The sequence below is a fragment of the Gopherus evgoodei genome, unplaced genomic scaffold (assembly GCF_007399415.2).
Source record: "Gopherus evgoodei ecotype Sinaloan lineage unplaced genomic scaffold, rGopEvg1_v1.p scaffold_34_arrow_ctg1, whole genome shotgun sequence".
NCBI classification, from domain to species: domain Eukaryota; kingdom Metazoa; phylum Chordata; order Testudines; family Testudinidae; genus Gopherus; species Gopherus evgoodei.
The window spans coordinates 5,374,349-5,396,394 of record NW_022060016.1 but is presented as its reverse complement, the minus strand read 5'-3'; the positions used below and the strand labels follow the sequence as shown (position 1 = coordinate 5,396,394).

At 60.4% G+C, this 22,046-nt stretch overlaps 2 protein-coding genes across 4 annotated transcripts; both read left to right on the top strand.

Annotated features, from left to right (window-relative positions):
• Positions 1–4,225: 4,225 nt before the first annotated feature.
• Positions 4,226–8,662, top strand: LOC115641363 (CLOCK-interacting pacemaker-like). Its single transcript, XM_030544448.1, is given in 4 exon segments — positions 4,226–4,664; positions 7,183–7,355; positions 7,709–8,568; positions 8,570–8,662. Coding segments are annotated over 4 exon segments (1,425 nt in total). The 5' UTR covers positions 4,226–4,315; the 3' UTR covers positions 8,613–8,662.
• A 5,285-nt stretch (positions 8,663–13,947) lies between these two features.
• Positions 13,948–21,818, top strand: ERCC1 (ERCC excision repair 1, endonuclease non-catalytic subunit). 3 transcript variants are annotated; one of them, XM_030544449.1, is made up of 10 exons: positions 13,948–14,067; positions 15,091–15,198; positions 16,272–16,577; positions 17,135–17,238; positions 17,676–17,775; positions 18,091–18,167; positions 18,921–19,020; positions 20,750–20,821; positions 21,271–21,339; positions 21,536–21,818. In XM_030544449.1, exons 2-10 carry the CDS (start codon positions 15,118–15,120, stop codon positions 21,587–21,589), a joined length of 963 nt encoding a protein of 320 aa, XP_030400309.1. In that variant the 5' UTR covers positions 13,948–14,067; positions 15,091–15,117; the 3' UTR covers positions 21,590–21,818. The 3 variants fall into 3 exon arrangements, with proteins under 3 accessions (XP_030400309.1, XP_030400311.1, XP_030400310.1); XM_030544451.1 differs by lacking the exon at positions 13,948–14,067 and adding an exon at positions 14,074–14,164; XM_030544450.1 differs by lacking the exon at positions 13,948–14,067 and adding an exon at positions 14,218–14,756.
• The last annotated feature ends 228 nt before the right edge of the window (positions 21,819–22,046 follow it).

Sequence of the window (22,046 nt, the reverse complement as noted above, 5' to 3'; positions counted from 1 at the left end):
CAGTGGGCTGTGCTGGGTGCCAAGCTGCAGAAGATCTGCCCCAGTGTGTGAGACCTTGGCAAGTGGCTTCACCTCCCTGGCTGAAAATGGGTGGTGATTTCCCTGTGGGAGTCAGTGAGTGGCTGTGCCACCCTGGGCTGTCCAGCTGGTGAAATGTCCTGCAGAAGTGTCGGAGACACCCCCTCCCAGGCCCAGTAGCAATGTCCTTGGGTTGCTGCCCTTCTCCAGTTGTTCACCTGGCAGCGTGCCTCTCCAAGGCAGTTAGGTGCCCAGGTCCCGTGGGGATGAGCGCAGTGCAAAGCTGAACTAGGGTGCAAGCCGAGGGATTCCCCTGAGCCGCTGGGGCATTGGGTGGGGTGCCAGGGCAGGTCAGATAGGGTGATCACAATGGTTTCCCTTTGTGATTTGTAGCTGCAGTGTTTGGGGGTGGGGCTGCTGGTTGTTGCTTGCTCTGGGATAGCTCAGAAGAGCCCGTGCCAGCCCTACTGCTTACTCTGCTCCATTGTTTGGAAGTTGACTCTGCAGCTGCATTTCCTTAATCTGTGCCAGTGGTCCTGCTCTGACCTCCCATCACGGTAGTGCCTGCCCACTCCCAATACGTTGTATCCTGTGCCCCCGGGCTGCTCACCTGTCCCACAGAGGGGATTGAGGCACAAAGGCTAAGTGACCGAGTGCTCATGGTGGCAGAGTAGTGGCCTGGCCCCTAGTCTCCTTGTTCCCTCCCTACTGGGCCACACTTCCTTCCGTGGACACTGCCCCCTCAGCACCCCATGGCTGGCAGTGGTAGCTCAGTCACTGAGCTCCAAGCCAAGTCCTTTCTCTCTGGCCAGGTTGGGGGTGGCTGATGCCAGTCTGGTTGGCTCCACTCTAGCCGTGCAGTGGCCCTGAGGGCACCCCCAACTCCTCTCTGAATCCTAGGCAGGCTGCTCCCTGTCCACATGGGAACAGGCCAAGAGAGGCTGAAGATGATCAAAGGTCTGATGGGGGGTTTGTGTCCCTGTTAGCACATGTGGGCCCTGGCCTAAGTGGTGATGGCCTGGGGGGCGCATCTGTTGAGACCTAGGGATGCCTGCGAGCGCCAGGCCCCTGCCGACAGAGGGGTGGAGAATCAGCTGAATGCGAGCTTGCCAAGTGCCGTGTGAGCCCAGAGGGTGAATATGATCTGGGAAGGCAAATATGGGATCCTCAAGCAGGAGCAGGGAGGTTAGTTTCCCTCTGGAGTGGGTTCTGGTGCAACCGCTGCTAAACTCCTGGTGCAGTTCTGTGTCCATGATTCCCAGCGGAGGTTGGTAAAGTGGAGAGGGTCAGAGAGGAGCCATGAGGATGATGGAAGGACTGAGGGGGTCATGGAGTTCAGCATATGGAGCTTAGCAAGGAAGATGGGTAAGGGATGATAATCAGTGTGGAAGGACCGATAAGCCCAAGATTTGATAGTGGGTCATGTTGCAAAGGGTCAGCTTGCTGCAATGCCTGGACTGAAACCTCAGCGTGGAAAGCCACCACAGTGAGTGTAACCCCCTGAGCTATGGGCAGGTCTCCACCATGGGGAGTTCTTAAATCAAGTGTCCCTGCTTCCTCGCCCACCAGTGCAGAACCTCCTTCATCACTGGCCAGCGCCTCCAGGGCTCTGCTCTGCCTCCCCTGTGCCCTGCCTGACCACTCATCCCAGTCCTGCCTGGCCCCCTTGCACCCTTCCTGGTCCCTTGTCCCAGCACTGGCAGGACTCTGCCTGGCTCCCCTGCCCAACCGCTCATCCCAGCTCTGCCTGGACTCTGCCTGGCTCCCCTGCCCCACCGCTCAACCCAGCTCTGCCAGGGCTCTGCCTGGCTCCCCTGCCCAACCGCTCATCCCAGCTCTGCCAGGACTCTGCCTGGCTCCCCTGCGCCACCGCTCATCCCAGCTCTGCCAGGACTCTGCCTGGCTCCCCTGCCCCACTGCTCATCCCAGCTCTGCCAGGGCTCTGCCTGGCTCCCCTGCGCCACCGCTCATCCCAGCCCCACCAGGACTCTGCCTGGCTCCCTTACACCCTGCCTGGTCCCTTGTCCCAGTGGCAGCACTCTGCCCGACTCCTCATCCCAGCTCTGCCTGGCTCCCCTGCCCCACTGCTCATCCCAGCTCTGCCAGGGCTCTGCCTGGCTCCCCTGCCCAACCGCTTAACCCAGCTCTGCTAGGGGTGTGCCTGGCTCCCTTACACCCTGCCTGGTCCCTTGTCCCAGTGGCAGCACTCTGCCCGACTCCTCATCCCAGCTCTGCTAGGGCTCTGCCTGGCCCCTTGTCCCAGCCCCACCAGGACTCTGCCTGGGTCCCCTGTGCCCTGCCCGAGTCCTCATCCCAGCTCTGCCAGGGCTCTGTCTGGCTCCCCTGCCCCACCGCTCAACCCAGCTCTGCCAGGGCTCTGCCTGGCTCCCCTGCCCAACCGCTCATCCCAGCTCTGCTAGGGCTCTGCCTGGCTCCCCTGCCCAACCGCTTAACCCAGCTCTGCTAGGGCTCTGCCTGGATCCCCTGTGCCCTGCCCAAGTCCTCCTCCCAGCTCTGCCAGGACTCTGCCTGGCTCCCCTGCCCCACCGCTTAACCCAGCTCTGCTAGGGGTCTGCCTGGCTCCCTTGCACCCTGCCTGGTCCCTTGTCCCAGTGGCAGGACTCTGCCCGACTCCTCATCCCAGCTCTGCCAGGACTCTGCCTGGCCCCTTGTCCCAGCCCCACCAGGACTCTGCGTGGGTCCCCTGTGCCCTGCCCGAGTCCTCATCCCAGCTCTGCCAGGGCTCTGCCTGGCTCCCCTGCCCAACCGCTCATCCCAGCTCTGCTAGGGCTCTGCCTGGCTCCCCTGCCCAACCGCTCAACCCAGCTCTGCCAGGGCTCTGCCTGGCTCCCCTGCCCCACCGCTCAACCCAGCTCTGCCAGGGGTCTGCCTGGCTCCCTTGCACCCTGCCTGGTCCCTTGTCCCAGTTGCAGGACTCTGCCCGAGTCCTCATCCCAGCTCTGCTAGGGCTCTGCCTGGCCCCTTGTCCCAGCCCCACCAGGGCTCTGCCTGGGTCCCCTGTGCCCTGCCCGACTCCTCATCCCAGCTCTGCCAGGGCTCTGCCTGGCTCCCCTGCCCCACCACTCATCCCAGCTCTGCCAGGGCTCTGCCTGGCTCCCCTGCACCCTGCCTGGCCCCTTGTCCCAGTGGCAGGACTCTGCCCGACTCCTCATCCCAGCTCTGCTAGGGCTCTGCCTGGTCCCTTGTCCCAGCCCCGCCAGGGCTCTGCCTGGCTCCCCTGCACCCTGCCTGGCCCCTTGTCCCAGTGGCAGCACTCTGCCCGACTCCTCATCCCAGCTCTGCTAGGGCTCTGCCTGGCCCCTTGTCCCAGCCCCGCCAGGGCTCTGCCTGGCTCCCCTGCACCCTGCCTGGCCCCTTGTCCCAGTGGCAGGACTCTGCCCGACTCCTCATCCCAGCTCTGCCAGGGCTCTGCCTGGTCCCTTGTCCCAGCCCCGCCAGGGCTCTGCCCGGCCCCCAGCCCCGGCTCTGCCCCGTGCCCCTACTGGGGCTGCCCCCCTCCCCCCCCCGGAGCGCGGCTCCCCTTGAATTCACGCTCGCAGGCCGGCGGGACGGGGCACGAGGCTCTGGCCGCGGACAGGTGTCTCTCCCCCGCCCCCGGTCACTGCGCGGCCGCGCTGCCCCCACCACGTGTCCGCGAGCGTGCGCAGCCGAGCGCGCCGCGCCTGCCCCTCCCCGCCCGGGGGTCCGCGTGTCTCCCGGCCGGCGCGTGGGGCCCCGCGTGGCCGGGCACGTGCACCGCCGCCAGCCCGCGGCCGCCGCTTGGCCTGCCCGCGGGCGGGGGCGGGTTAGTGACGTAACAGGGGAGCGAGCGGCCGCTGCCCTGGGAGCGGGGACGCGCTGCGGGGCCGCACCCCTGACCTGGGGGGCGGGCAGGAGCGCGCACGTGTCGGTGCACGCGCGCGGGAGGGCCGCGGACCCGGTCTCTCTCCGGGGGGGGGTGCAGGCGGCTGGGCGCCTTTGGACTTGCCAGAGAAGCGGGGCGGGGCTGTGGGGTGAGGGGGGCACAGACCTGTTGTGGGTTTTCCTGTGGCTGCGGAAGGGACCGGCCCGTGCTCCCACTCCGGGGGGCGGATGGGGTTGTGGTGGGAGGGCCGGGGAGTTGATAGGGGGTGTGGCAGGGAGTCGGGGGGGGGCTGTGTGGGGCTATGGTGGCTGGGAGGGGCAGGGTAGGGATACATATGTCCCAAAAAGCATTTCCTCCCCTCCCTCCCCCAGTCCCTTGGAACAGAGGGGTCAGTGCCGGCTGGGTAGCATCTGGCTGCCCCCCCCCGCCCCCATGCAGTGCTGCAGGTGGGGGCAGGGTGAGGGGACTTGCTATCTCAGGTTCCCTCAAGCAGCAGGAAGCTGGGGGTGGGAAGCTGGGGCAGCCCATCCTTGGCGCCTGATCCTCTGCTTTTCCCTTTCAGGCTCGGAGATGCCTGCGGAGAAGCCCCCCGCCACAGAGAGGGCGTGCCAGCCCCCCATGGAGAGAGGCATGGCGGTGGGGGGTACAGCAGCGGCGACCGTCGGCTCCAAGGGGCGCACGGGGCTGCTGGAGAAGCCGGACATGGCGGGCGAGGGCAGCAGGAAGTCCCCGGGTCCCCACCCGCCAGCCAGCGAGTCAGAGAAGGATTCTGGCTTCTCAGGTAGAGACGTGTCCCGGGGGCAGCACTGGGCAGCAACTGATCTCTGGGCCTCCCCTGCCGCATCCCCATCCCTCTGCCCCACTCTTCGCCTGGGACGAGACTCCACTGGGAGGGGTGGGGGTTTACGAGGAGCCCAGCTGGTTTCCTGGGGTGGAGGCAGCAGGTAGCCTAGAGCTGGACCCGGCCAGCCCCCCGTCCCCTCCTGCCCTGGGAGCAGAGGGTGCTATGTGCATGGGAAGGACAAGGGGGTCCAGGTGGACCAGGAGGAGTTGGGCTAAGCTGGCTTTGGTTCCCCAGCGCTGCCCAGTGCACCCCCCAGTCTGGGGATGAGAGCCTTAGGGTTGCTGGGGCCTTGGGTTATGAAGCCCCTGGGCCTCCCTCCCCACAGAGCCCCCCCAAGCACACAGCAGGGCCCCATCTCCTCCCCAGGCCCATTGTGTAGTGTTACCAGTAGGCCCCAGGGGAGAGGGGGCTATGCAGTGCTGCCCCCTTATTAGGATGGGCCAGAAGCCCCTGGCCAGCCACAGAGCAGCTTTTGGGTCAGTTTCTTGGTGCCTCCTGTCACCCTGTAGTGGCTCTGGGTGAATATTGTCTCCTATTGCAACCCCTGGGGGCCGTTTCAGAACCTATCTGTCAGGGGAGCTGGTGGAGACCTCACGGTTCAGTTGCCTGATGCTTTCCATTATTAAAGGTTTTTGTTGCCTTTTTATAGGGGCTCTGCCACCCCCGTGTTTGCAGCAGGCCTCTGACGCTGGACAGGGAGAGAGCCTGGGCTGGAGGAGGGCATTACCTCTCCCCATGAAATTCTGCTCACATTTAGCTGAGCTGTGGGGAAATCACCATTTCCCTTCCCCCCCCCCCCCCCACTTGCATTGTCAGCAAAACTTCAGCAGTAGCCACAATAATAATGGGCTAAGGGCATGCGGGGCCAGGCCCGCTGTGTCGCTAAATCAGAAGCAGCAAGTGCAGTCACTGGCCTTTCCCTGTGGTGAAAAGAGCCAGCTGGGCTGGGCTGCCCAGACCCCCTGCCGAACACTAGTGTCCCGTCATCTAGCAGGGGGAGCCATGTGGCTGGGCTGCCCCGCCCCCAGCATTCGGTCCTAGTGGCCCATCATCCTGTGGGGGAACCATATGGCTGGGCTGCCCTGCCCTGCACCCTCTCCCACCCAGCACATGGTCCCAGTTGCCTGTCGTCTTGCAGGAGGTGCCACGTGGCTGGGCTGCCCTGACCCCCTTCCTCACCCAGACCCCTGCCCTGCTGCTGGCTCTGCATGTGGCCTCAGGAGGCTTCTGTCTCAGCTTCCCCCTCTGTAAGGTGGGGGCGATGATCCTGTGCTCTCAGAGATAGCGGGTGATGTGGAGATCAGTCCAGGAATGTCCAGCCGCCATGGTGAGGAGCCATGCAGAGGCCCCCGGGGGCTCTACTCATCTGTGTGGCAGGCAGTAAGGCAGCACCCCATGCTGAATGAGGAGGATAACAAGGACCGTTTGCTAGTGCCTCATCCCTGTCCGTTCCGGGGAACCAGCACATGATTCTGCTGGGGGAAAGGATAGCTCAGTGGTTTGAGCACTGGTCTGCTAAACCCAGAGTTGTGAGCTCAATCCTTGAGGGGGCCATTTAGGGAACAGGGGTAAAAATCTGTCTGGGGATTGGTCCTGCTTTGAGTAGGGGGTTAGATTAAATGACCTCCTGAGGTCCCTTCCAACCCCGATATTCTATGAGTTACGAGTGGCATCGTGATGCAGATGCACAAGGGGGCCAGGGCCTGGGCAGCGGGGCTTGGGATTTTCTCATGTCTGAGCATTTGACTCAGTGGCCTGAACAGCATCCTCTTCCCCTAGCTCCATGTCACCTCATTAGCCTCTCCTAACCCCTGGAGCCTGCGCATGGGCTTCCAAGCTCCTCTTTCCTCCAACCCCTGTGAGACTGCAGGGGCAGCCATGAGACGGGGCCAGCTGGCAGGATTGGGAAAGCTGCCTTGAGGGGTCTTGGAGCCCTTGTGCACCTCTCGTCTGGAGACTGCCCCACTGGCAGGGGCTACAGTGGGACTAGAAGCTGGCTCCCAGCTTGTGTTTTGTCCTAGGAAGGTCTGTCCTGTCTCAGCAGAACAATCTCCATGGGTGGCACTGTGCAGCGCAGGGGCTGGGCACTCATCTCTAGCAGGCCTCTGCTCCCCAAGCGAGCTATTGAGCAGGGGGTTTTGGGGAGACGCTGGGCTGCTCTGCATGGCACCACCTCTCCCAGCCCCAGGCTCTTCCAGCCTAGACAGGAACGGACCCATGCCTGGGACTCTGGCAGGGCCCTCATGGCCCCATGTCTGGCTCCCAGAGCCAGACTTAGCTGCAGGGCTGGCCGTGAGATACCCGTGGAGCTGAAGCCATTTGGGGGTGGGAGCATACAGCCAGCAGCTGGGAGGTGTGTTGCCTGCTCCCCTTCCTGTGACTCATCTCGCCACCAGGCAGCCCAGCCACTGTCCCCCCACGGCCTCTTACACTCTGCTTCTGTCCCCCTGTACAGACACGAGTTCGGAGTCCCTGAGCACGCTGGATCAGGCTGAAGCAGAGGAGCCGTCCATTTGTGCCTCACACTGGGCGACCAACGGGCCCAGGCTGCGGACGGCGCCGGATCTTGACAGCACATTAACCAGATTCACCCCTGTTTACATTGTCAAAAACGTTATCCTGAAACAGGTAGCCCTCCTGCCCCAACCCCCCACCCCACCCCTGAGTCCCTAGGGCTAGGACGCGCCCCAGCAGATCGGCCGCTCCCCGAGGTCACTGGGACGGGGTTCGCTGTCGCACATGGTCAGTGGGGAAGGAGGGAAAAGCAGCCCTGGGCCTGACGCAGAGCTGTCCCCAGACACGGCTGTGCTTTCCCACCAGCAGCGGGAGAGGTGAAGCTGTGAGGTGAGGGGGCCCTGCGGGAGCAGAGCCAGAACCCCCGTGTCCCCTTGTTCCTTGTGGCCCAGGTGCGCAGCTCTCAGTGGTCAGAGCCCAGGTAGCTGGCTAGATGCTCACCCTCCTCTCCTGCTCTTCCCTTGCAGCCCCTGGGAGCTTCCTCCAGCACCCAGCTTCTGACCTGGAGTGGCCAAGCCCTCCCAGACAGCATGCAGGGCCAGGCTCGGCTCATCTTCCTCCAGCAGCCAATGGCTACGGCCACACTGAAGCCACTGCTGCCTGGCCGGAAGCCACAGGCCAAGGACACCTACCTGCCCATCCTCAACGCCTACCCCAAGATCGCCCCACACCCGGGCCACAGCCAGGAGAACGAGGCTTCGGCTGTGTCCCTGCCCCGAAGTGGCAGTGCTGGCCATGCCAAGAGCAAGCGCTTTTGCCTGGAGGAGGCCTGGGCGTCGTCCTCTGAGTTGGATGCCCCCACCAGCTGTGGGCTGCGGGAGGAACAGCGTCAGGGTGGCACCCTGCAGGTTCCCTCTGCTGGCAGCTCAGAGCCACTGTCCCAGAACACTGTCACCTCATCCACGGAGCTGGCTCGGCCAGCACCCAGCTCCGTCGCCGCCCAGGGGAGCCCAGCACTCCTGGACCTGGCTGAGGGGAGGATCCTGGCCAAGGCCTCCAAGAAGCTGGGCTCGAGCCTCGGGAAGCAGCGGCGCTTCCACAACACAGTGGAGATCCTGAGGAAGTCGGGGCTGCTGGGTGTCACCCTGCGGACCAAGGAGCTGATCCGGCAGAACAGCAGCACCCAGCGGGAGATCGCAGAACTGCGGGAGCATGCCCGGCTCCTCTGCGAGGCCATGCGGAGCAACAACTCTCAGACCTGGGCCCGGCTCCAGGCGGCCATGAGCCTGTCTGCCTCCTACTGGGCCCAGAGAGGCACAGGCCCCAACATGCCTGCCAAGGCCAAGGCGGCCACTCCCCACAGGGACTGCAGTGGGGAGTCCCTGCCTGGCACTCACTCCAGACCTGTCAGCATACACGGCCCTGCCTTAGGCCCTAGGGCCGGCCACTCGCTCAGCAAATAAACCTGCTATGAACACACACCACTTGCGACTTAGTTCCCAGGCCAGGGCCAGCTGGCTGAGCATGGCCAGCCCTGCTCCTCTCTGGTGGGACAGGCAGGGAGAGGGAGCTAGTCCCTGCTCAGAGCCTGGCTCCATCCTGGTGGGGCTGCCTGCGATTTGCACTGCTGCCTTGGGCCACATGAGCTGCACTGAGGGAAGAGGCTGTGTGCCAGGCCAGGCATTGCTGGCCATTCCTCCGGGGGCTGCGATGGAGAGAGCGGATAGCTCAGTGCTGTGTGTGTATGTGTCTATCTGTCCTTCCCCCCTTGTGGTGACTTCAACATAGCCTCTTCCTGTGCCAGGGCAGCGGTGCTCTGCTGCCCCACCATCAGCTGGGCTCCAGCCTCGGGAGAATTCCTGCCCTGGGCTGCTGCAGATGTGGGTTACGGGCTGGCAGGGGCCCCAGGGAAGGGCTCTCTCCTGTTGCCTCCTCGAGGCCATGTGTGATGGGAAGAGGGGCTGGGGACTCAGGTGCCCCATGCAGGTCAAGGGTACGGGCATGGAGCGTGGCCAGGCAGCTGCTGTCCTCCCCAACACGGGACCTGGTCAGAAACAGCTGCAGCTTCTAGTGATTGTCCACCTCCCCAACCCCAGCAGTGCCTGATGTGCCTGCTCCCCCCCGCTGGGCAATGCCTGCACCGCCCTCCCCCCTGCACCACCTGGTCTGCGTGCACCCCAGACTGACCCTGGGATGGTGCCAGTGCAGCTGAGGATGAGAACTGCTGCCTGCTAGACTGTGCTCACACCACCCATGAGCTCCCTGCCTCAGTGCTGCTCCTTCCTCTCTCTGCTCTGCACCCCCCTCCCCGTGGGTGAGCAGCTTGCTTGCTCTGTATGGCTCCAGCCCCCTTGCCCCCAATGTGCACCTCCATCATGTCAGCGGTACCTGGCTGGCAGAGACCACTTCGACTCTAGTGGGGCTTCTGCATCGCCCCAGACAGGCTTGCCCCAGCCCGTCACTGCTGACTTTGGGGAGCTGGGGTTTGGGCCAGGGTGGGTACAGGGCTGTAGCCCCCCACCTGCCAGGGATGCTCAGAGCGGATCTGGGCTCCATGGAAAGGTGGCCCATGTCCCTTAGACAATACTAGTGTTACTGGGGGCAGGCTCTGGGGACCCTGAAGTGAGCCACTGCTGCCACCCCATCCTTGTGGCTCTGTCCCCGGAGCTGCTTGGCTTCTCCTGGGCCCCTTCACACCCAGCGCTCCTTGGCAGGGGTTGCTCAGGTCCAGCCTTCAGGCCCGAAGGAGCAGGGAGGAGAGTGATGTGCAGGTTGCAGTTCAGAGGGTTGGGCCAGGCTCACTGCTGGTCTGCATCTGTGCCCACTCTGTCCTTTCCCACGGGAGAGAGCCCCCACCTGACTGGCAAGTGCTGCCCCTGCTGGTGTATGGAAGTGTGTGTGTGTGGGGGGGGAGCCCTTTTGGCTTGGCCTGGCATCCTGAGGAGGCCCCAGAAGAGGCTCCTGCAGCTCCTGCTCTGCCACCTCTCTGACTGTGGCTTTTTCAGCTGTTGGTGCAGCAGGGATTTTTTTTTCCTGGCATGGAGATGTTGGGCGTATTCTGGGCAGCCATAGCAGAACCACGCTACTCCCCAAGGAGGCGCTTGGCCTCATCCTCTCCTGCCTGGCAGGAGGCCAGGGCCCATTGAAAGCAGGGACCAACATTGAGCTGAGCATTGAGCCTGTGGGGTCAGGACCCTTCCCCTGCACTCTCCAGTATATGCAGTCATCCCAGAGCACAGCTGGGCTGGGTCCTCTAGCTGCCCGCATGGCCCAGGGTGCAGTTCTGCACTCCCTCTCCAGCCATGGGCATTGACCTGTGTGGGGAGAATGGGGCAGTGCCCCACAGCTGGGTCCACCAGTCTTGGCTAGATGGCATAAATGAGACAGTGGCACCAACTTGGCTTCCTAGGATTTTCAGGACCCGAGCCTGGCCCTTTGGCATGTGCCATTACTGCCCTGTGGTCCCATCTGCATTACACGCCTTCCCTTTGACCAGGAGGAAGCTGCGAGGTCTGTGCTCTTCCCACCTAGGCCATGGCTTTGCCAAAGCCATTGCCAGAGGGGGGTGGCCCTGGGCGTGAGGGGCATGGGGGAGAAGTGCCAACCATCCTCAGGCTGAGTCCCACCTGGGGCTACTGAACTGGCAGCTAAACCCCATCCTGCTGGCAGGCCCAGGGGACCCTACAGCTTTCAGCACCCAGGCTGGGCTGAACTCTGGCTCCTTAGAAATGCTCTCCCCCGCCACTGCTGTTTCCTCTGCCCCTGTGGTCTAGGAGAAGGGCTGTGCAGGGAAACCTGCCCAAGGAGCTGGGCATGGCGCTCTGCCAGCTCCCAGCCCCTGCAGGTCTGGCCTTGTAACTCTGCCATAGCCAGGGCCCCCTCCCTGTAGGCCGGTACAGGGCCCTCACACTAGATTTGGACCCTGCAGGCATGCAGTGGAGGGCCCCAGCCCTCCCTGTAGGGCAGCTAGATGAGGGACATGCTGGGGCATGTCTGGGGTCACCATGGAGGGTTGCCTTTAGCCCTAGGTGGAGCTAGCCCAGCCCCCCAGTGCTGCAAGGCTCCAGGGTGGTCGGGTGTATGTCATTGGCAGTCAACATGCATCTCTCCCAGCAGGCTCTGGGGCAGTGACTCTCAAACTTTTGTACTGGTGACCCCCTTTCACATAGCAAGCCTCTGAGTGTGACCCCCACCATAAATTAAAAACACATTTTATATATTTAACACCTTCATAAATGCTGGAGGCAAAGCGGGATTTGGGGTGGAGGTTGACAGCTCACAACCCCCCATATAATAACCTCATGACCCCCCCCTCAAGGGGTCCTGACCCCCAGTTTAAGAACCCCTGCTTTGGGGGTTGTCTGTGAACTCCAGGGGTCCCTGCTATGGGGGGAGGGTGGGGATGGATCTCAGAACCGTGTGTGGGTGTGGGTGGACGGGGGGGCTGAGTAGATGGTGTGAGGGCCCTGTGGGTCTGCCGCTCCCAGCATTGTCCTTACACACAAGGGGAGTGGGTGTGTGTGTGTGTGTGTGTGTGAAGCCATCTATTGGTGAGGGCCCATAACCACACAAGGCAGTGCAGAGTGGTCAGGTCTGGAGGAGGAGGAGGAGGAGGAGGTAGGAGAGTTAGAGCAGGAGGCCTTTTTGTTTGGACTAATTCAGTCAGTCATTCTGTCTCCCACCCTCCTTTTCCCATCCCCAGTTGTGGTTACAGGTTATTGTGATATCTTGTGAACTTACAGACGTGTTTTACAACTGAGCTCACCCTTGGGCCTAGAAATTTACTCTATTTATCCCAACTGTCCCACTCCCACCCCCAAATCCCTCCAGCTCCTTTCCTATGCTCCACAATCCCCCCCGTCCATGATTTTTGAACAGTCCACCAATGCTAGGCCTGTGGGTAACGAGGAACTAGAATTGCTCATTTATTAGCATAAATTCAATCTAGTTGGTATTATTGAAACCTAGTTGGAATCATTTGCATGACTGGAATGTTAATCAGGGGTGATAACCTAGTCAGGAAGACTCAGGTGGGTAGGGGTGCTCTACATCACTGTGATGCTCCCCTAGTGTTATCTGGACCAGTGATTTGCTAGGTCACCCCAATCCTCGACTCTGGGAGCCAGCCTTACCCTGCTCTGCTGTGAGAACCCCCACTCCTGCGCTGTTCACGCACAGCCTCTGGCATGTGAGCTGCTCCCAACTATGTGAGTGAGCACTTTTGTCTAGCGGCTGCTTGGAAGTGCAAGCGAATGACACTAGCCAATAACTCCAGTCCCAGACACAACCCTAGGAACCTCCATCTTGCAGTGTCCAGTTATGCCCGCTGGATGCTGCAAGCTTATAGGAGTTCATCAATTTAACAAAGAAATCAATACGTACCAGGCTTGTTATCCCAAGGGGAGTCTCTGACATGCTTCAAACCAAATGCACTGCTTCAGGTATGCAAAGCAAGGAGATTCTGACTGAATTTTTAATTCTTGCCCAACAGGTAGAACAAACAAATGTATTAACTACAAAAGAGAGATTTCAAGTGATTGTAAGTCAAAGCACAAGAAGTCATATTTGGTCCAATGAAATAAAAGGAAAACGGTCTAAGCTGATCTTAACGCTTTCAATGCCCTTACAAACTTAGATGCTTCTCAGCACAGGCTGGCTGGCTGCTCTTCAGCCAGGCTCTTCACTTTGGTCAGAGCTTCAGGGGTTTGGTGGTGGTGTGTATAGATGGAGGTGGGAGAGAGAGAGCCTGGCAAACATCTCTCCATTTTACCATGTTCTTTCTTTGTGGCTTTACCCCCCCCCCCCTTTCAGACTAAGGTGAGCATTACCTCACTGTAGTCCCAAACTGACCAAAGGAAGGGGGTGACTCATTCAAGAGTCCAATTGATCCTTTGTTGCTGCCTAGGCCAGCGTCCTTTGTTCCTGTGAGGCTGGGCGGTATTTGTCCAATACCTGGCCTGATGAGATGTGAACTGCTGCTCTGCTCCTCAAGAGTTTGCGCCTGGGCTTGTTTTAAGCCAGGAGGACATATTTTCAGCCTCGTAACTATATACATGAAATTACAACCTATACAACGTTACTGTAACAATTAATTACTATAACAACAATGCTCAGTGCATCATGAGCCTTCCGAAGACATGACAAATGCTGCATTGGATACCACACAATCATATCAGGATGAACATGGGGTAGGACTAGATGACCTCTTGAGATCTCTTCCAACCCTGATATTCTATGACATGGATTATTTAAATAAACTTTGAAGGGTAATGGTCTCGTATGCAGCAAAACTAGAGTTTAGAAAGAAGAAAGGGTAGGGGAGTGGGACTTGCAATGCAGCATCTGACCCCCTCCCTGCAAGGAGCCCAGTGGGCTTCCGGGCACTATTTCTCTGTTGCAGCATCCCACGGGGGGGGGGGTGGAGTGGAGTGGAGTGGAGGGCTATGCCCCCCCCCCAGCCAGCTGGGTTTCACCCCCTCCCCATGCACTTACTTGGGCAGCCCCCCTGGGTCCCTCCATCACACCATAGAGTCCGGAGGACCCGAGGCTAGACAGGCCCCAATGAGCCCATCTCGAGGCCGCCTCCAGTTTCTTGCTGCTAGAGTTCCAGCTGTCCTGGGTTCCGTACCATAGAGTCCGGAGGACCCGAGGCTAGACAGGTCCCAGTGAGCTCATCTCGCTACCACAGAGTCCCGGAAGCCCCGCAGGTAGAGCGGCCAGCGGGGGAAACCGCTCTTCCTGGGCTTCTCACCATAGAGTCCGGAGACGCGTCGGAGCCGGAGTCGTCTCCGCGGGCCATCCCTGGACACTCCCCAGCTCGCGCTCGGCGGGGGAACCGCTCCGCTCCGCTCCCCCCTTCATTAGGCGGACGCGTGACGCGGCGCCGGTGAGGACGGAGACTAATGCGCATGCGCGGGGGCCCGAGACGAGCGTTGTTCTGACTCGCGGCGGCACAGCCAATCACAGGGCGGGGTGGAGCCCAGGTGACCCCCGAACGCTGAGACGCGTCACGTGACTGGGCGGCAGTGGGAGGGGGGCATTAGGCTCTGACCCCAATCGCGACCCCTATCACCTACCCCTGGTGGGGGCAGTGACCCTTGGCCCAGTGCCAGGCAGCTGACCCCAGGCCTAACCCTGAACCCAGAACCCAGTCCTGACTTGGGTTGCCAATTTTGATTGGCTGTATTCCTGGAGATTTCGTTATTTAATTGACCATTCACCTTTAATTCCTGGAGACTCCAGGCCAAGCCTGGGGGGTTGGCAACTCTAGTCCTGACACCCTGGCCCCCTAACTCTGGCAGGGGGTGTCAAGCCCTGACCTGGGCTGGGGGCACTGGGCACTGGCTTGTGGGCTGCAGTGGGGAGCCAGCACTAGCCCTACTGCTGGGAGGCCTGAATTGTGAGGCACCCCAGAGCCCCGTCGGAAATAGGGTCTCTCAGCTCCTGCCATGCTGACCTTTCCCCCCATCCCCATCTAGCCATAAAGAAAGTCTCCTGAACTTGTCCATGACCTCGGGGGTCACAAACACCAGGCTGGGAGAATCTGTGTCATCGATGACAGATAGGTCTGTAGAAGTGAGTGGCTCCTGGCACCAACCAAACATCAGTGTAGGGCACACCCCCACCTTCCTCCCCCTGGTCACATGTTACTGATTTATGCCCAGGGGGCACTAACCCAATGTTTTCCCTGCGGGGGGACCTTAGCCGTAACCCCAAGAAATGGGCTGCATTGAGCCGGCTGGCGAGAGAGATGCTGTGCAGTGCTGAGCTGAAGCCCTGCTGCCTCGAGCCCCTGCCCTTGAGAGCTCTTTGGTGTGTAACCACAGGGCTACGAGCTCTGCATAGCCAGGCTGCTGGGTGAGGCTGGTCCCTGCTGGTGTCTGAAGTGTCTGCTCTGGACTCTCCCCAGGAATCGCGCCAGGCTGGGTCCTGAAGGATGGAGCCCATGGAGGCAGCCCAGGCCCCGGAGGGGAGGAAGAGATTCACTGTGCAGTCACAGGACCCTGAACATACCATGGTAGGAAAGGAGGCAGGGGTGGCTCTTGGAGGGGACCTAATAGTTGATTGTGTCCAGGGCTGCTGAGATTCACACACACAGTGAGAGGCAGGAGGCCCCTAGCACGGAGTTGGCTCTGCCCCTCTCCAGGAACCCCCAGACACACCCACATCGTCAGATGTTCGGTTGTGTGCATGTGTTTTTTCCGCGTGCTGCATTAGCCCTGGCCAGATAGCCCGTACAGCAGGCTCCAATCGAACTGCCCAATGAGACCACGAGACTTGTTTAGTAGTGAAGGCACCCGGACAGATTTATTGCCAACAAAGCACAGTGCTAATGCCCCAGCTCAGTGGTTGCAGGGACACTAACAAATATATGCCCATGACAATGAACTAGCTGTTAGTGGCAGGACTTCCCACTGTCCCCTAGGCCAGGCGAAGGGTTAAGGTGAGGTATTCCAACATTTATAAATGAAAACAATCTGGGATAAACAACTTACGTATCACCTTAGGGGCTTCATGACATGTTCGTTACCTCCCCTTGTACTTTCCTCCTGATGTTTCAGACAAAATATTTGTATTCACCACCTGTCTTTGTACTTTTACTGGTGATGTTTCAGACAAAATATCACTATTTGTTACTTTTGTCAAACCGTGTTCTCAAGTGCTAGGTTGGGGTGTTCTTGTGTTGGCCTGCTGGAATGTGTTTACACAGCCAGTGTGTTTTAGCAATGCTAGCAATACTGGTGCCCAGTTTGTGTACCGGCCACTGACTTGCGGGCAAGCATCTGCGTTTGTCAGGGCCTGGCTGCTGCTCATAGCGTAAAATTTGCCAACTTTGGTTCAGGCTTCAGGCCTTGCACCAGGCTCATGTGTCAGGCTTCCTCTTTCTACTACACTGCTCGTTCTGGGGGCCATAGCAGAGAGCTGGCTCTGTGCTTCCCCCAAGGCCCTCAAGAAACACCCTGCTTGCTCAGGGGATCTCTGGCACACTTGGGGTCACTCCAACTCATACCCAGCTCCCCATGAGAGGCCCCTGCCCATGCACAGTTGGCTCTGTCTCCCTCTCACTCAGGGTTCGTTGCTTCCCGCCAGGTAAGACCCATCTTCAAATCTTCTTGCTCTGCAGCAGAGCCGAGAGCCCCTGCCCTGCCTGGGGCCACCTCCTATGCGGAATACGTCGTCGCACAGGTCTCTGCGTCCTCAGCCTCCATGCCAGTCTCCCGGCCTGCCAGGATGACTGCTGCATCATCGGGGTCCAGAGAGGGAGCTGCCTCAGGAGCGCTCCTTCCAAGCACTGAGGCCAGCACTGTACCTCCTGCTGCCAGTGGGGACTCGGACCCTAGCCCCACGCTGAAACTGGGGGCCAAGAGCAACTGCATTATCGTCAGCGCTCGCCAGGTGAGAGTGGGTGTGGGCGGGGGGGGGCTGCATGAGGGGCACTTCTCCTCGCTCTCTTTTGGCATTGGAGGGGGCACTCTCTGCAGGAGAGGTCTGTGGAGCGAGGGTCTCCTCAGGCCCTGGCTCTTGTGCTGCATGGTTCAGTGCTCCCCATCCCCATCAGGGGCTTGCCCACTCTGGGTCTTTCTCTCGTGCACCCTATCAAGGGCTCGCCTGCCCTGCCCTACCCTCTCCTAGGTGCCCCTGTCAAGGGTTTGCCCAACCCCATCTCCCCTGGCCTCTCTCCAGATCCTCCATTGAGGGCTTTCCCATCCTGCCTCTTCCTCCCTCTCCCCAAACCCAGCCTCTCCCCAGATCCTCTGTCAGGGACTCACCCACCCCTCTTTCCCAGGCTCTCCCTTGTGCTCAGATTGAGGGCTCGCCCCCACCCCAACCCTTGGCCTCTTTCTGGAACCCCATTGGGGGGTCCCCAGCCTCTCCTCCCAATCTCTTGCCAGTGCCCTGTTGGGGCTGGCACCCCATTTCTGATGCTGTGGGGACTCCCCCTCTCTTCTCAGCGGGGGAACCCCATCCTGAAATTTGTGCGCAACGTTCCCTGGGAGTTTGGCGAGATCGTCCCTGACTACGTGCTGGGCCAGAGCACGTGTGCCCTCTTCCTGAGGTGGGTGGGTAAGCCAATGTTGGGGAGAGCTGGGCTTTCTGGGGGTGGGGTTAGGGGCCAGGCTGATAGCTGGGGGAGGCAGGGGTTGGGATGCCGGCCAATGGCTGGGAGTGCTGGTTGGGGGGCAGGCTAATGGCTGGGAGAGCCAGGCTCTCGGGGGGAGAGGTTGGGGGGCAGGCAGATGGCTGGGAGAGCCAGGCTCTGAGTGGGGGGTTGATGGGGGAGGCTGATGGCTGGGAGAGCCAGGTTCTGAGTGGGGGGTTGATGGGGGAAGCTGATGGCTGGGAGAGCCAGGCTCGCCAGGGGGGTTGGTGTTGGGCGGGTCAGGCTGGTGGCTGGGAGAGAGCCGGGTTCTGGGGGCAGGCAAGGAGAGTTGCCAGTGCGGCAGACAGGAGAAGGGTTACCCATGGCTCCGGTGCTCTCTGCTCCCCTCGTAGCCTGCGGTACCATAACCTGAACCCCAACTACATCCATGCGCGTCTGCAGCTCCTGGGGAAGACGTACGCAGTGCAGGTGCTGCTGGTGCAGGTCGATGTGGTAAGGAGCCTCGGTCCCCTCCTAGCTCTGAACCAGACCTTCTGCAACAGTGCCTTGTCCTCTCCCTGCTGCAGGGCTGGGGGGGATGGAACCAGCTACCGCCCTCCCCAGCCACCTCCCCAGTGTCCCATCCTCCTGAACAGTGATCCGCCTGCTTCTCCTGCCTCCATGGCCTCACCCAGCCACTCCCATCACCCCTCCCCAGCTCAATTCCCCCTTCATCCCCTCTCATATACTCCCTGCCCCCTCCACTGCCTCCCGTCTCAGAGGGGAATTGTTCTCGTCTCAGAGGGGAATTGCTTTCCTTTGCTGTAGAAGGACCCACACCAGGCACTGAAGGAACTGGCCAAGATGTGCATCCTGGCCGACTGCACCCTCATCCTGGCCTGGAGGTGAGAGCCACAGGCTGGGCCCATCCCATGGAGGGTGAGACCCAGACCCAGGGAGTGGGGAGTCAGAGGCTGGGCCGGGTCAGCTTCATGCCAGCTGGGATGGGCTGGGTGTGTCTTGCCATGGGGCAAAATGTGTGGGGGAGCTGGAAGTTGAGTCAGGCCAGCCTGGTTGTGTCCTGCCAAGGGGCATGAGACCCAGGCCCCAGCGCCCATCTCTGCTGGAATGAGATGGAGCTGGTGGGTAACCTGGGGATTTGGCTGCCATTGTGACTGGACTCCTGGGTTCCATTCCCAACACTGTGACTGTGGGCAGGTCCCTTCCCCTGTGAGGGGCCAATCGGGCCTGGCTGGCTGGAGGTGGCGAGTCCTCTTGGGGCAGCACGTTTCATTCTTCAAGCGCTGCCCAAAGGCTCCCCGTCCTCCTCAGCGCATGCCTCGGCCTGCGTGCTGAAAGCTCCATGACCTGCGGCACATCCGCTCGACTGCCCCGCGTGGGCCTTGGGGAGCACTCAGCGACCCCGATGTGAAGCTGATGGCAGGAGCGGGGCTGGGGCATAAGCACGGAGCTGAATGTTGGCCATAGCAGCTGCCCAGCAAACCTGGGTGCTGGGCCCTGCCCGTGCCTGGCTTTGAGCACCACTCCCCGCAGGCTGGGGCATCGTCCAGCTGGGCTCAGCACTGTGGCTTTAACCCTTCATGGTGTGCGCTGTGCCTGATTCCTGAGCTAATTCTTGGGTCTCCGGTTCCCCGCAGCCCTGAAGAGGCTGGACGCTACCTGGAAACGTACAAAGCCTACGAGCAGAAACCAGCTGACCTGCTCAAGGAGAAGGTGGATCAGGACTTCCTGTCCATAGTAAGGCTACCCTGCCGTGAGCTTCCCCGCAGCAGTGCCCTGCCAGGGGGCACCGTGCCGTGAGCTTCCCCACAGCAGTGCCCTGCCAGGGGGCACCATGCCGTGAGCTTCCCCACAGCAGTGCCCTGCCAGGGGGCTCCATGCCGTGAGCTTCCCCACAGCAGTGCCCTGCCAGGGACCCCTCGCTGCGTGCTTCCCCGCAGCAATGCCCTGCCAGGGACCCCCCTGCCCTGAGCTTCCCCGCAGCAGTGCCCTGCCAGGGACACCCCCTGCCGTGAGCTTCCCCGCAGCAGTGCCCTGCCAGGGACACCCCCTGCCGTGAGCTTCCCCGCAGCAGTGCCCTGCCAGGGGGCTCCCTGCCCTGAGCTTCCCCGCAGCAGTGCCTTCCCTAGGTCTCCTGTAGCAGATGTGTCTCTCAGCAGCGTGCAGTGGGAAGGGGAATTAAGCTTGTGACGGGTGTGAGTGCACTTTCCCCCGGCCAAGGAGGGGCGTTCCCACCCACACGGCTCCATGTCTAGTTGGCAGCCGGTATCGAGCGAAGTGCCCCAGGGGTCGGTCCTGGAGCCGCTTTTGTTCAACATCTTCACTAATGATCTGGATGATGGGCTGGATTGCACCCTCAGCAGGTTTGTGGATGACACTGAGGTGGGGAGAGAGATAGATACACTGGAGGGCAGGAATAGGGTCCAGAGTGACCTAGACAAATGGGAGGATTGGGCCAAAAGAAATCTGATGAGGTTCAACAAGGACAAGTGCAGGGTCCTGCACTTAGGATGGAAGAATCCCATGCACTGCTACTGGCTAAGCAGCAGTTCTGCAGGAAAGGACCTGGGGATTACAGTGGACGAGAATCTGGATATGAGTCAGCAGTGTGCCCTTGTGGCCAAGGCGGCTAACAGCATGTTGGGCTGCATTAGTAGGAATATTGCCAGCAGTTGGAGGGAAGTGATCATTCCCCTCTGTTCAGCACTGGTGAGGCCACACCTGGAGTATTGTGTCCAGTTTTGGGGTCACCCACTACAGAAGGGATGTGGACAAATTGGAAAGAGTCCAGCAGAGGGCAACAAAAATGATTACAGGGCTGGGGCACGTGACTTATCAGGCGAGGCTGCAAGAACTGGGCTTACTTAGTCTACAGAAAAGGAGTGAGGGGGGTAGCAGCCTTCAACTACCTGAAGGGGGGTTCCAAGGAGGATGGAGCTCGGCTGTTCTCAGTGGCAGCTGACAGAACAAGGAGCAATGGTCTCAAGTTGCAGTGGGGGAGGTCTCAGTTGGATACAGTGGAGTCGCATCATAGGCGCATTTAACTTATGTGATTTTAACTGCATGCGCTTGGCAAAACAACAAAACAATGAAAAATAATTTAAATACTGCACCTGTAGCACAGGTGATTCCGCCTGCCATTCCACTCAATGAGCGTTTGACTATACATGATTTTCACCTTACGTGCTGACTTCAGAACCTAACCCCTGCGTAAGATGCGACTCCCCGGTATTAGGAAACACTATTTCACTAGGAGGGTGGTGAAGCACTGGAACGGGTTACCTAGGGAGGTGATGGAATCTCCATTCTTTGAGATGTTTAAGGCCTGGATTGACAAAGCCCTGGCTGGGATGATTGAGTTGGGGTTGGTCCTGCTTTGAGCAGGGGGTTGGACTAGATGACCTCCTGAGGTCCCTTCCAACCCTGATAGTCTATGATTCTATGCAACAGCTCTTTCTCTTTCCAGGTGACAGATTGTCTGACCAGTGTGAAGTCAGTTAACAAGACAGATGCACTGACCCTTCTCTCAACATTTGGGGTGAGCCACCTGCTGCCCATCAGCGTGCAGACTGGGCCTTACCACTGCTAGCTCTGAGCAGGGCTGGCTGCCTTTTGGGACTACTTAGGCCCATCGCTCCCTTCATATCAGTTTACCCAGGACAGGTCGCCAGCTGGGTCTCTGGGCTTTCCCTGCAGTGCATGAGCACTGTCGGAGCAGGATGTTGCCCCTGGAGAGGCATGAGAGCTGCAGGAAAGGATAGGATGGCAAACTGGCCTGGCCCAAGCTGCTGACCTCCCATAGCTCCCTGCCTGCAGGACCCCCCTGGCAGGAGTCGTGTGACCAACCCACGAACCATACTGCAGTGCAGTGGCAGGACTGGGTCACTGGGCAAGAGTGCTGGCGCAAAATGGAAGGACCCAGCAGGGTCCTTCTTTTTGGCCCAGGCTTTCTGGGGTCACCTCTGACTCTGAATGTTGTTGTTTCAGTCTCTGGCGAACATTGCACAAGCGTCCAAGGAGGATCTCTCCCTCTGCCCAGGCATTGGGCCCCAGAAGGTGAGTGGGAGCAGGATGGAGAACTTCCCTCAGATGTACCAGCTGGGTGCTCATCCTCCCCCAGTGCCTTACCTGTGCACCAAAGGGGCTGCATGGAACCAGCTGGATGCATTCCTGGGTGAAAGCCCCAGCAGAGGATGCTGGCCTCAGAGCTCCAGCCTTCACCAGCTCCGGGTTTCCTGTGCTTTCCTTACAGGCCAAGCGGCTCTTTGACACCCTCCATGAGCCGTTTCTGAAGATCCCCAAATGAGTGGAGCACTGCCAGCAGCACAGTCAAGCAGGAATAAACAGCCCCCCAGGCCCAGCAGGTCATGTGTCCCTGCCAGCACACCGTATGTTGTCTGCCAGGAAGCCAGGGCCTTGGGGGACACTTAGCAGCACCAGGAACCAAAGCCCAGCTGTTTCTGCGAGTCTGGACTTTGACAATAAAACATGCTGTGCAGCATCGCAGCTTGGCGTGGCCACCAAGCAGCATCTCACGTGGGTTTGGCTCATGGAGTCCTCTGCCCAAGCTGTGTAGGCCCACAGGGAGTAGGGGGCTCATCAAACCTCACTGCGAGGGGACAGATAACGGGTAAAGCAGAAACGTGGACACAGCCCCATCTGGGCAGGAGTTTTTGGCATCTAGGCTCCCCACATCCTCCCGCGGAGGGGTGCTGGCTGGCTCAGGAATCTCAGCCTGGGGAGCGTGAGGGAGCTGCTCCAGT